The following is a 14,614-nucleotide window of genomic DNA, read 5'->3' on the forward strand; positions in this document are numbered from 1 at the left end:
CGATAGCGAGGTAGCGTTAAGAACAGAGGACTGGGCCTTTGAGGGAATATCCTCACCTGGACCTCTCCTCTGTTCCTTCTTTTGGAAAAAAAAAAAACGAGAGGGGAGGATTTCCAGCCCCCCGCTCCCTTCCCTTTTAGTCGCCTTCTACGACACGCAGGGAATACGTGGGAAGTATTCTTTCTCCCATATCCCCAGGGATAATATTTATATATATATATATATATATATATATATATATATATATATATTATATTCCTGGTAAATTATATGGGAGGGTACTGATTGAGAGGGTGAAGGCATGTACAGAGCATCAGATTGGGGAAGAGCAGTGTGGTTTCAGAAGTGGTAGAGGATGTGTGGATCAGGTGTTTGCTTTGAAGAATGTATGTGAGAAATACTTAGAAAAGCAAATGGATTTGTATGTAGCATTTATGGATCTGGAGAAGGTATATGATAGAGTTGATAGAGATGCTCTGTGGAAGGTATTAAGAATATATGGTGTGGGAGGAAAGTTGTTAGAAGCAGTGAAAAGTTTTTATCGAGGATGTAAGGCATGTGTACGTGTAGGAAGAGAGGAAAGTGATTGGTTCTCAGTGAATGTAGGTTTGCGGCAGGGGTGTGTGATGTCTCCATGGTTGTTTAATTTGTTTATGGATGGGGTTGTTAGGGAGGTGAATGCAAGAGTTTTGGAAAGAGGGGCAAGTATGAAGTCTGTTGGGGATGAGAGAGCTTGGGAAGTGAGTCAGTTGTTGTTCGCTGATGATACAGCGCTGGTGGCTGATTTATGTGAGAAACTGCAGAAGCTGGTGACTGAGTTTGGAAAAGTGTGTGGAAGAAGAAAGTTAAGAGTAAATGTGAATAAGAGCAAGGTTATTAGGTACAGTAGGGTTGAGGGTCAAGTCAATTGGGAGGTGAGTTTGAATGGAGAAAAACTGGAGGAAGTGAAGTGTTTTAGATATGTGGGAGTGGATCTGGCAGCGGATGGAACCATGGAAGCGGAAGTGGATCATAGGGTGGGGGAGGGGGCGAAAATCCTGGGGGCCTTGAAGAATGTGTGGAAGTCGAGAACATTATCTCGGAAAGCAAAAATGGGTATGTTTGAAGGAATAGTGGTTCCAACAATGTTGTATGGTTGCGAGGCGTGGGCTATGGATAGAGTTGTGCGCAGGAGGATGGATGTGCTGGAAATGAGATGTTTGAGGACAATGTGTGGTGTGAGGTGGTTTGATCGAGTGAGTAACGTAAGGGTAAGAGAGATGTATGGAAGTAAAAAGAGCGTGGTTGAGAGAGCAGAAGAGGGTGTTTTGAAGTGGTTTGGGCACATGGAGAGGATGAGTGAGGAAAGATTGACCAAGAGGATATATGTGTCGGAGGTGGAGGGAACAAGGAGAAGAGGGAGACCAAATTGGAGGTGGAAAGATGGAGTTAAAAAGATTTTGTGTGATGGGGGCCTGAACATGCAGGAGGGTGAAAGGAGGGCAAGGAATAGAGTGAATTGGAGCGATGTGGTATACCGGGGTTGACGTGCTGTCAGTGGATTGAAGCAGGGCATGTGAAGCGTCTGGGGTAAACCATGGAAAGCTGTGTAGGTATGTATATTTGCGTGTGTGGACGTATGTATATACATGTGTATGGGGGGGGTTGGGCCATTTCTATCGTCTGTTTCCTTGCGCTACCTCGCAAATGCGGGAGACAGCGACAAAGTATAATAATAAAAATATATATATATATATATATATATATATATATATATATATATATATATATATATATATATATTTTCCCTGGGGATAGGCGAGAAAGAACACTTCCCACGTATTCCCTGCGTGTCGTAGAAGGCAACTAACATGGGAGGGAGCGGGGGGCTGGAAATCTTCCCCTCTCGTTTTCTTTTTTTTTTTGATTTTCCAAAACAAGGAACAGATAAGGGGGCCAGGTGAGGATATTCTCTCCAAGGTCCAGTCTTCTGTTCTTAACGCTACCTTGCTAACGTGGGAAATGGCGAATAGTTTGAAAGAAAAAGAAAAAGAAATATATATATATATATATATATATATATATATATATATATATATATATATATATATATATTAGAAAAGCAAATGGATTTGTATGTAGCATTTATGGATCTGGAGAAGGCATATGATAGAGTTGATAGAGATGCTCTGTGGAAGGTATTAAGAATATATGGTGTGGGAGGAAAGTTGTTAGAGGCAGTGAAAAGTTTTTATCGAGGATGTAAGGCATGTGTACGTGTAGGAAGAGAGGAAAGTGATTGGTTCTCAGTGAATGTAGGTTTGTGGCAGGGGTGTGTGATGTCTCCATGGTTGTTTAATTTGTTTATGGATGGGGTTGTTAGGGAGGTGAATGCAAGAGTTTTGGAAAGAGGGGCAAGTATGAAGTCTGTTGGGGATGAGAGAGCTTGGGAAGTGAGTCAGTTGTTGTTCGCTGATGATACAGCGCTGGTGGCTGATTCATGTGAGAAACTGCAGAAGCTGGTGACTGAGTTTGGAAAAGTGTGTGGAAGAAGAAAGTTAAGAGTAAATGTGAATAAGAACAAGGTTATTACGTACAGTAGAGTAGGGTTGAGGGTCAAGTCAATTGGGAGGTGAGTTTGAATGGAGAAAAACTGGAGGAAGTGAAGTGTTTTAGATATCTGGGAGTGGATCTGGCAGCGGATGGAACCATGGAAGCGGAAGTGGATCATAGGGTGGGGGAGGGGGCGAAAATCCTGGGGGCCTTGAAGAATGTGTGGAAGTCGAGAACATTATCTCGGAAAGCAAAAATGGGTATGTTTGAAGGAATAGTGGTTCCAACAATGTTGTATTGTTGCGAGGCGTGGGCTATGGATAGAGTTGTGCGCAGAAGGATGGATGTGCTGGAAATGAGATGTTTGAGGACAATGTGTGGTGTGAGGTGGTTTGATCGAGTGAGTAACGTAAGGGTAAGAGAGATGTGTGGAAATAAAAAGAGCGTGGTTGAGAGGCAGAAGAGGGTGTTTTGAAGTGGTTTGGGCACATGGAGAGGATGAGTGAGGAAAGATTGACCAAGAGGATATATGTGTCGGAGGTGGAGGGAACAAGGAGAAGAGGGAGACCAAATTGGAGGTGGAAAGATGGAGTGAAAAAGATTTTGTGTGATTGGGGCCTGAACATGCAGGAGGGTGAAAGGAGGGCAAGGAATAGAGTGAATTGGAGCGATGTGGTATACCGGGGTTGACGTGCTGTCAGTGGATTGAAGCAGGGCATGTGAAGCGTCTGGGGTAAACCATGGAAAGCTGTGTAAGTATGTATATTTGCGTGTGTGGACGTATGTATATACATGTGTATGGGGGGGGGTTGGGCCATTTTTTTCGTCTGTTTCCTTGCGCTACCTCGCAAACGCGGGAGACAGCGACAAAGTATAATAAAAAAATAAAATAAAATATATCTTTTCTTTCTTTCAAACTATTCGCCATTTCCCGCGTTAGCGAGGTAGCGTTAAGAACAGAGGACTGGGCCTTGGAGGGAATATCCTCACCTGGCCTCCTTCTCTGTTCCTTGTTTTGCAAAATTAAAAAAAAAAAACGAGAGGGGAAGATTTCCAGCCCCCCTCTCCCTCCCCTTTTAGTCGCCTTCTACGACACGCAGGGAATACGTGGGAAGTATTATTTCTCCCCTATCCCCATATATAAAAAATGCAATTGAGTGGGAGATGTATAAAAGAAAGAGACAGGATGTCAAGAGAAAGGTGCAAGAGGTGAAAAAAAGGGCAAATGAGAGTTGGGGTGAGAGAGTATCATTAAATTTTAGGGAGAATAAAAAGATGTTCTGGAAGGAGGTAAATAAAGTGCGTAAGACAAGGGAGCAAATGGGAACTTCAGTGAAGGGCGCAAATGGGGAGGTGATAACAAGTAGTGGTGATGTGAGAAGGAGATGGAGTGAGTATTTTGAAGGTTTGTTGAATGTGTTTGATGATAGAGTGGCAGATATAGGGTGTTTTGGTCGAGGTGGTGTGCAAAGTGAGAGGGTTAGGGAAAATGATTTGGTAAACAGAGAAGAGGTAGTGAAAGCTTTTCGGAAGATGAAAGCCGGCAAGGCAGCAGGTTTGGATGGTATTGCAGTGGAATCTATTAAAAAAGGGGGTGACTGTATTGTTGACTGGTTGGTAAGGTTATTTAATGTATGTATGACTCATGGTGAGGTGCCTGAGGATTGGCGGAATGCGTGCATAGTGCCATTGTACAAAGGCAAAGGGGATAAGAGTGAGTGCTCAAATTACAGAGGTATAAGTTTGTTGAGTATTCCTGGTAAATTATATGGGAGGGTATTGATTGAGAGGGTGAAGGCATGTACAGAGCATCAGATTGGGGAAGAGCAGTGTGGTTTCAGAAGTGGTAGAGGATGTGTGGATCAGGTGTTTGCTTTGAAGAATGTATGTGAGAAATACTTAGAAAAGCAAATGGATTTGTATGTAGCATTTATGGATCTGGAGAAGACATATGATAGAGTTGATAGAGATGCTCTGTGGAAGGTATTAAGAATATATGGTGTGGGAGGCAAGTTGTTAGAAGCAGTGAAAAGTTTTTATCGAGGATGTAAGGCATGTGTACGTGTAGGAAGAGAGGAAAGTGATTGGTTCTCAGTGAATGTAGGTTTGCGGCAGGGGTGTGTGATGTCTCCATGGTTGTTTAATTTGTTTATGGATGGGGTTGTTAGGGAGGTAAATGCAAGAGTTTTGGAAAGAGGGGCAAGTATGAAGTCTGTTGGGGATGAGAGAGCTTGGGAAGTGAGTCAGTTGTTGTTCGCTGATGATACAGCGCTGGTGGCTGATTCATGTGAGAAACTGCAGAAGCTGGTGACTGAGTTTGGAAAAGTGTGTGGAAGAAGAAAGTTAAGAGTAAATGTGAATAAGAGCAAGGTTATTATGTACAGTAGGGTTGAGGGTCAAGTCAATTGGGAGGTGAGTTTGAATGGAGAAAAACTGGAGGAAGTGAAGTGTTTTAGATATCTGGGAGTGGATCTGGCAGCGGATGGAACCATGGAAGCGGAAGTGGATCATAGGGTGGGGGAGGGGGCGAAAATCCTGGGGACCTTGAAGAATGTGTGGAAGTCGAGAACATTATCTCGGAAAGCAAAAATGGGTATGTTTGAAGGAATAGTGGTTCCAACAATGTTGTATGGTTGCGAGGCGTGGGCTATGGATAGAGTTGTGCACAGGAGGATGGATGTGCTGGAAATGAGATATTTGAGGACAATGTGTGGTGTGAAGTGGTTTGATCGAGTGAGTAACGTAAGGGTAAGAGAGATGTGTGGAAATAAAAAGAGCGTGGTTGAGAGAGCAGAAGAGGGTGTTTTGAAGTGGTTTGGGCACATGGAGAGGATGAGTGAGGAAAGATTGACCAAGAGGATATATGTGTCGGAGGTGGAGGGAACAAGAAGAGGGAGACCAAATTGGAGGTGGAAAGATGGAGTGAAAAAGATTTTGTGTGATCGGGGCCTGAACATGCAGGAGGGTGAAAGGAGGGCAAGGAATAGAGTGAATTGGAGCGATGTGGTATACTGGGGTTGACGTGCTGTCAGTGGATTGAAGCAGGGCATGTGAAGCGTCTGGGTAAACCATGGAAAGCTGGGTAGGTATGTATATTTGCTTGTGTGGACGTATGTATATACATGTGTATGGGGGGGGGGTTGGGCCATTTCTTTCGTCTGTTTCCTTGCGCTACCTCGCAAACGCGGGAGACAGCAATATATATATATATATATATATATATATATATATATATATATATATATATATATATATATATATATATGCTATTCCTGGGGATAGGGGAGAAAGAATACTTCCCATGTATTCCCTGCATGTTGTAGAAGGCGACTAAAAGGGGAGGGAGCATGTGGTTGGAAATCTTCCCCTGTCGTTTTCTTTTTTAATTTTCCAAAAGAAGGAACAGAGAAGGGGGCCAGGTGAGGATATTCCCTCAAAGGCCCAGTCCTCTGTTCCTAACGCTACCTTGCTAATGCAGGAAATGGCGAATAGTATGAAAGAAAGATATATATATATATATATTTTTTTTTTTTTTTTTTTTTGGAGCGGGTGGCTGGAAATCTTCCCCTATCATTTTTTTTTTCAATTTTTCAAAAGAAGGAACAGAGAAGGGGGCCAGGTGAGGATATTCCCTCGAAGGCCCAGTCCTCTGTTCCTAACGCTACCTTGCTAATGCAGGAAATGGCGAATAGTATGAAAGAAAGAAAGATATATATATATTTTTTTTTTTTTTTTTTTTTGCTGTCTCCCGCGTTTGCGAGGTAGCGCAAGGAAACAGATGAAAGAAATGGCCCAACCCACCCCCATACACATGTATATACATACGTCCACACACGCAAATATACATACCTACACAGCTTTCCATGGTTTACCCCAGACGCTTCACATGCCCTGATTCAATCCACTGACAGCACGTCAACCCCGGTATACCACATCGATCCAATTCACTCTATTCCTTGCCCTCCTTTCACCCTCCTGCATGTTCAGGCCCCGATCACACAAAATCTTTTTCACTCCATCTTTCCACCTCCAATTTGGTCTCCCACTTCTCCTTGTTCCCTCCACCTCCGACACATATATCCTCCTGGTCAATCTTTCCTCACTCATTCTCTCCATGTGCCCAAACCATTTCAAAACACCCTCTTCTGCTCTCTCAACCACGCTCTTTTTATTTCCACACATCTCTCTTACCATTACGTTACTTACTCGATCAAACCACCTCACACCGCACATTGTCCTCAAACATCTCATTTCCAGCACATCCATCCTCCTGCGCACAACTCTATCCATAGCCCATGCCTCGCAACCATACAACATTGTTGGAACCGCTATTCCTTGAAACATACCCATTTTTGCTTTCCGAGATAATGTTCTCTACTTCCACGCATTCTTCAAGGCTCCCAGAATTTTCGCCCCCTCCCCCACCCTATGATCCACTTCCGCTTCCATGGTTCCATCCGCTGCCAGATCCACTCCCAGATATCTAAAACACTTTACTTCCTCCAGTTTTTCTCCATTCAAACTTACCTCCCAATTGACTTGACCCTCAACCCTACTGTACCTAATTACCTTGCTCTTATTCACATTTACTCTTAACTTTCTTCTTTCACACACTTTACCAAACTCAGTCACCAGCTTCTGCAGTTTCTCACATGAATCAGTCACCAGTGCTGTATCATCAGCGAACAACAACTGACTCACTTCCCAAGCTCTCTCATCCCCAACAGACTTCATACTTGCCCCTCTTTCCAAAACTCTTGCATTCACCTCCCTAACAACCCCATCCATAAACAAATTAAACAACCATGAAGACATCACACACCCCTGCCGCAAACTGAGTTCACTGAGAACCAATCACTTTCCTCTCTTCCTACACGTACACATGCCTTACATCCTCGATAAAAACTTTTCACTGCTTCTAACAACTTGCCTCCCACACCATATATTCTTAATACACATATATATATATACACATATATATATATATATATATATATATATATATACATATATATATATATATATATATATATATATATATATATATATATATATATATATATATATATACATACACATATACATATACATATACATATATTTTCCTTCAAACATACCCATTTTTGCTTTGAAGGAATAGTGAAAGGTAGTGAAAGTAGATTTTCACTGCTTCTATCAACTTACCTCCTACGCCATACACTCTTAATACCTTCCACAGAGCATCTCTATCAACCCTATCATATGCCTTCTCCAGATCCATAAATGCTACAAACATGTCCATTTGTTTTTCTAAGCATTTCTCACATACATTCTTCAAAGCAAACACCTGATCCACACATCCTCCACCACTTCTGAAACCACTCTGCTCTTCCCCAATCTGATGCTCTGTACATGCCTTCACCCTCGCCGTCAGTACCATCCTATATAATTTCCTAGGAATACTCAACAAACTTATAACTCTGTAATTTTAACACTCGCCTTTATCTCCTGTGCCTTTTTACAGTGGCACTATGCATGCATTCCGCCAATCCTCAGGCACTTCTCCATGAACCATACATACATTGAATATCCTCTCCAACTAGTCAACACAATCACTCCCCTTTTTGATAAAATCCATTGTAGTACCTTCCAAACCTGCTGGTTTGCTGGCTTTCATCTGCAAAGCTTTCACTACCTCTTCTCTGTTTACTAAAGCATTCTCCCAGACCCTCTCACTTTGCACATCACCTTGACCAAAACACCCTATATCTGCCACTCTATAATTAAACACATTCAACAAACCTTCAAAATACTTACTCCATCTCCTTCTCACTTCACTACTACTTGTTATTACCTCCCCATTAGCCTTCTTCACCGATGTTCCCATTTGTTCTCTTGTCATTTGCACTTTATTTAACTCCTTCCAAAACATCTTTTTAATCTCCCTAAGATTTAATGATACTTTTTCACCCCAACTCTCATTTGCCCTCTTTTTCACCTCTTGCACCTTTCTCTTGACCTCCTGCCTCTGTTTTTATACATCTTCCAGTCATTTTCACTATTTCCCTGCAAAAATCGTCCAAATGCCTCTCTCTTCTCTTTCTCTAACAATCTTACTTCTTCATCCCACCACTCACTACGCTTTCTAATCTGCCCACCTCCCACGCTTCTCATGCCACAAGCATCTTTTGCACAAGCTATCACTGCTTCCCTGAATACATTCCATTCCTCCCCCACTCTCCTTACGTCATTTGCTCTCACCTTTTTCCATTCTGCACTCAATCTCTCTTGGTACTTCCTCACACAAGTCTCCTTCCCAAGCTCACTTACTCTTACCACTCTCTTCACCCCAACATTCTCTCTTCCATTCTGCAAACCTCTACAAATCTTCACCTACACCTCCACAAGATAATGATCAGACATCCCTCTGGTTGCCATTCTCAGCACATTAAGATCCAAAAGTCTCTTTCATGCACCTATGAATTGGCACGTAATCCAGTAAGGATCTCTGGCCATCTCTCCTACTTACATATGTATACTTATGTATGTCATGTATGTCTCGTTTTAAGCCAGGTATTCCCAATCACCAGTTCCTTTTCAGCTCACAAATCTACAAGCTCTTCACCATTTCCTTTTACAACACTGAACACTCCCATGTACACCAATTATTCCCTCAACTGCCACATTGCTCACCTTTGCATTCAAATCACCCATCACTATAACCCAGTCTTGTGCATTAAAGCTGCTAACATACTCATTCAGCTGCTCCTCAAACACTTGCCTCTCATGATCTTTTTTCTCATGACTAGTTGCATAGGCACCAATAATCACCCATCTCTCTCCATCCACTTTCAGTTTTACCCATATCAATCTAGAGCTTACTTTTTTACGCTATCACATACTCCCACAACTCCTGTTTCAGGAGTAGTGCTACTCCATCCTTTGCTCATGTCCTCTCACCAACCCATGACTGCTACCAAGACATTCCGAAACCACTCTTCCCCTTTACCCTTGAGCTTCGTTTCACTCAGAGCCAAAACATCCAGGTTCCTTTCCTCAAACATACTATCTATCTCTCCTTTTTTCTCATCTTGGTTACATCCACACACAATTAGACACCCCAATCTGAGCCTTCGAGGAGGATGAGCACTCCCCGCATGACTCCTTCTTCTGTTTCCCCTTTTAGAAAATTGAAATACAAGGAGGGGAGAGTTTCTAGCCCCCCTTCTCCCGTCCCCTTTAGTTGCCTTCTACGACACGTGGGGAATGCGTGGGAAGTGTTCTTTCTCCCCTATCCCCAGGGGTAGGGGAGAAGAATTATCATTAATACTTTTTTTTTTTCTTACACTTGAGTTTTTCAGATGTAAATCCCAAATGTGAATCAGGTAGTGCAACATTATCATTGGTAATAAGGCATGCAGCTAAAATGTATGTCCAAGATTAATGAATCTTTTTATTCTTTACAGGCTTTTTTAAACCCCGACCCTACCACCCCAACTTGCGATACTATGAATTCATCGATTCCTCTGCCTTCAAGCATCACATTGTCAAGAGGGGCACAAAGGAAAGTACCCATCGATTCAATAAGATCAAAGAAGTCCAATTCAGTGCTCTAGGACGGTAAGAATGCCATTTTGTATAATTTTGAGAAAGCAGTATGGATGTACAGTATTAATGGAATCAAGATACTTAAGAGATGATGTTAAAAACAGATGAAGATAGTTTGTATAAAGTTGCTTAAAATGAGTGTTGTTAGCATCGGAATAATGTATTTGAACTTGATTAAGGTGAATGTGATTGTAATGAAATAAAGTAGTTTGTACAGTGGATATACTATGTTGTATCATCTGGAGTGAATGGAAAATGGAACTGCATTGAAAGAGAACAAGATGATTGCGGATAGTTGTTTATGTTTGGTATGTTTGAGATTTCAGAGATACTGTATTAGGCTGATTAGGTACAAGGATTAATGGAAAAGATAAGGGGTATGAAAGAAAATAGTGTTGGGTAATGGGTGAGGAATGGGATGTATTTAGGGAAGCAGTAATGGCTTGCATAAAAGATGCATGTGGCATAAGAAAGGTGGGAGGTGGGCATATTAGAAAGGGTAGTGAGTGGTGGAATGAAGAAGTAAGGTTGTTAGTGAAAGATAATAGAGAGGTGTTTGGACAATACTTGCAGGGAAGTAGTGCAGATAACTGGGAGATGTATAAAAGAAAGTGGCAGGAGGTCAAGGAAAAGGTGCAAGAGATGGAAAAGAGGGGTAATGGGAGATTAGTTGAGAGAGTATTGTAAAATTTTTGGGAGAAAAACAAGATGTTTTGGAAGGAGGTAAATAATGTGCGTAAGACAAGAGAACAAATAGGAACATCTGTGAAGAGGGCAAGAAGGAAGGTAGTGATGAAGTGAGAAGGAGACGGAGTGAGTATTTTGATGGCTTGGTGAATTTTTTTGATGATAGAGTGGCAGATGTAGGGTTTTTGGTCGAGGTGGTGTGTGAAGCGAGAGGATCAGAGAGAATGGTTTGGTAAAGACAGAAGAGGTAGTGAAAGCTTTGCGGAAGATGAAATCCAGCAAGGCAGCAGGATTGGATGGTACTGCAGTGGAGTTTATTAAAAAGGGGGTAAGGATATTCATTGTATGTATGTATCTTAGTAAAGTGCCTAAGGATTGGCGGAATGCATGCATAGTGCCATTGTACAAAGGCAAAGAGGATAAAGGTGAGTTCTAACTACAGAGGCATAAGTTTATTGAGTATTCCTGGGAAATTATATGGAAGATTATTGATTGAGAGGGTGGAGGCATGTACAGAGCGTCTGATTTGGAAAGAGCAGTGTGGTTTCAGAAGTCGTAGAGGATGTGTGGATAAGGTGTTTGCTTTGAAGAATGTATGAGAAAAATACTTAGAAAAACAAATGGATTTGTATGTAGCAATTATAGATCTGGAGAAGGCATATGATATGGTTGATGGAGATGCTTTGTGGAAGGTCTTAAGAGTATATGGTATGGGAGGTAAGTTGCTAGAAGCAGTGGAAAGGTTTTACCAAGGAAGTATGGCATGTGTGCGAGTAGGAAGAGAGGAAAGTGATTGGTTCCCAGTGAACATGGGTTAGCGGTAGGGATATTTGATGTCCCCATGCTTGTTTGATTTGTTTATAGATTGGATGGTTAGGGAGGTAAATGCAAGACTTTTGGAGAGAGGGGCAAGTATGCAGTCTGTTGTGGATGAGAGAGCTTGGTAAGTGAGTCAGTTGCTGTTCGCTGATGATACAGCTCTAGTGGCTGATTCAGATGAGAAACTGCAGTGGTTGGTGACTTAGTTTGGAAAAGTGTGCGAAAGGAGAAAGCTGAGAGTAAATGTGAATAAGAGCAAGGTTATTAGGTACAGTAGAGTTTTGGGACAAGTTAAATGGGATGTAAATTTGAATGGAGAAAAACTGGAGGAAGTGAAGAGTTTTAGATATTTGAGAGTGGACTTAGCAGTGGATGGAACCATGGATGCGGAAGTGAGTCACGGGGTGGGGGAAGGGGTGAAGGTTCTGGAAGCAATAAAGAGTATGTGGAAGAAGAGAACGTTATCTCGGAGAGCAAAAATGTGTATAATTGAAGGAATAGTAGTTGCAACAGTGTTATATGGTTGCGAGGTATGGGCTATAGATAGGATTGTACAGAGGAGGGTGGATGTGTTTGGAAATTAAATGTTTGAGGACATTATGTGGTGTGAGATGGTTTGACTGAGTAAGTAATGAAAGGGTAAGAGAGATGCATGGAAAAAAAGAGTGTGGTTGAGAGAGCAGAAGAGGTTGTCTTGAAATTGTTTGGACATATGGAGAGAATGAGTGAGGAAAGATTGATGAAGAGGATATACGTGTCAGAGGTGAAGGGAACAAAGAGAAGTGGGAGATCAAATTGGAGATGGAAGGATGGAGTGAATAAGATTTTGTGTGATTGGGGCCTGAACATACAGGATGATGAGAGGCATGCAAGGAATAGAGTGAATTGGAACAATGTGGTATACTGTGGTCAATGTGCTGTCAGTGGACTGAACCAGGGCATGTGAAGCATCTGGGATAAAGCATGGCAAGGTCTGTGGGGCCTGGATGTGGATAGGGAGCTGTGGTTTCGGTGCATTACACATGACAGTTAGAGACTGAGTGTGAAAAGATGTGACCTTCTTCTGTTTTCCTGGTACTACCTCACTGGAGCAGGGGGTAGCGATGCTATTTCCTGTGTGGTGGGGTAGCAACAGGAATAGAGGAAGGCAAGCAAATATGAATATGTACTGTACCTGTGTATGTGTTGATATGTATATGTATGTATTTACATACAAAAGAAGGAACAGAGTAGGGGGTCAAGTAAGGATTTCTCTCAAAGGCTCAGTCCTCTCCTCTGTTCTTAACACTAGCTTGCTAATGCAGGAAATGGCGAATAGTATGAAAAAAAAAGAATATATATATATATATATATATATATATATATATATATATATATATATATATATATATATATATATATAAAAAATATATATATATATATATATATATATATATATATATATATATATATATATATATATATATATATATATATATATATATGAGAGTTGGGGTGAGAGACTATCAGTAAATTTTAGGGAGAATAAGAAGATGTTCTGGAAGGAGGTAAATAGGGTGCGTAAGACAAGGGAGCAAATGGGAACTTCAGTGAAGGGCGTAAATGGGGAGGTGATAACAAGTAGCGGTGATGTGAGAAGGAGATGGAATGAGTATTTTGAAGGTTTGTTGAATGTGTCTGATGACAGAGTGGCAGATATAGGGTGTTTTGGTCGAGGTGGTGTGCAAAGTGAGAGGGTTAGGGAAAATGATTTGGTAAACAGAGAAGAGGTAGTAAAAGCTTTGCGGAAGATGAAAGCCGGCAAGGCAGCAGGATTGGAGGGTATTGCAGTGGGATTTATTAAAAAAGGGGGTGACTGTATTGTTCACTGGTTGGTAAGGTTATTTAATGTATGTATGACTCATGGTGAGGTGCCTGAGGATTGGCGGAATGCGTGCATAGTGCCATTGTACAAAGGCAAAGGGGATAAGAGTGAGTGCTCAAATTACAGAGGTATAAGTTTGTTGAGTATTCCTGGTAAATTATATGGGAGGGTATTGATTGAGAGGGTGAAGGCATGTACAGAGCATCAGATTGGGGAAGAGCAGTGCGGTTTCAGAAGTGGTAGAGGATGTGTGGATCAGGTGTTTGCTTTGAAGAATGTATGTGAGAAATACTTAGAAAAGCAAATGGATTTGTATGTAGCATTTATGGATCTGGAGAAGGCATATGATAGAGTTGATAGAGATGCTCTGTGGAAGGTATTAAGAATATATGGTGTGGGAGGCAAGTTGTTAGAAGCAGTGAAAAGTTTTTTATCGAGGATGTAAGGCATGTGTACGTGTAGGAAGAGAGGAAAGTGATTGGTTCTCAGTGAATGTAGGTTTGCGGCAGGGGTGTGTGATGTCTCCATGGTTGTTTAATTTGTTTATGGATGGGGTTGTTAGGGAGGTAAATGCAAGAGTCCTGGAAAGAGGGGCAAGTATGAAGTCTGTGGGGGATGAGAGAGCTTGGGAAGTGAGTCAGTTGTTGTTCGCTGATGATACAGCGCTGGTGGCTGATTCATGTGAGAAACTGCAGAAGCTGGTGACTGAGTTTGGTAAAGTGTGTGGAAGAAGAAAGTTAAGAGTAAATGTGAATAAGAGCAAGGTTATTAGGTACAGTAGGGTTGAGGGTCAAGTCAATTGGGAGGTGAGTTTGAATAGAGAAAAACTGGAGGAAGTGAAGTGTTTTAGATATCTGGGAGTGGATCTGTCAGCGGATGGAACCATGGAAGCGGAAGTGGATCATAGGGTGGGGGAGGGGGCGAAAATTTTGGGAGCCTTGAAAAATGTGTGGAAGTCGAGAACATTATCTCGGAAAGCAAAAATGGGTATGTTTGAAGGAATAGTGGTTCCAACAATGCTGTATGGTTGCGAGGCGTGGGCTATGGATAGAGTTGTGCGCAGGAGGATGGATGTGGTGGAAATGAGATGTTTGAGGACAATGTGTGGTGTGAGGTGGTTTGATC

At 41.8% G+C, this 14,614-nt stretch overlaps 1 protein-coding gene across 2 annotated transcripts in view; it reads left to right on the plus strand.

The window, feature by feature from the left end:
- Tace (ADAM 17-like protease Tace) overlaps positions 1 to 14,614 on the plus strand; it is a 147,239-nt gene that overhangs the window by 33,466 nt on the left and 99,159 nt on the right. For both annotated transcript variants that reach the window (XM_071671389.1, XM_071671388.1), the window contains exon 2: positions 9,978 to 10,131. In XM_071671389.1, the coding sequence (XP_071527490.1) occupies positions 9,978 to 10,131 (154 nt within the window). The remainder of the gene's footprint in view (positions 1 to 9,977; positions 10,132 to 14,614) is intronic.

This window comes from Panulirus ornatus, chromosome 16 (genome assembly GCF_036320965.1).
Source record: "Panulirus ornatus isolate Po-2019 chromosome 16, ASM3632096v1, whole genome shotgun sequence".
Classification (NCBI taxonomy): domain Eukaryota; kingdom Metazoa; phylum Arthropoda; class Malacostraca; order Decapoda; family Palinuridae; genus Panulirus; species Panulirus ornatus.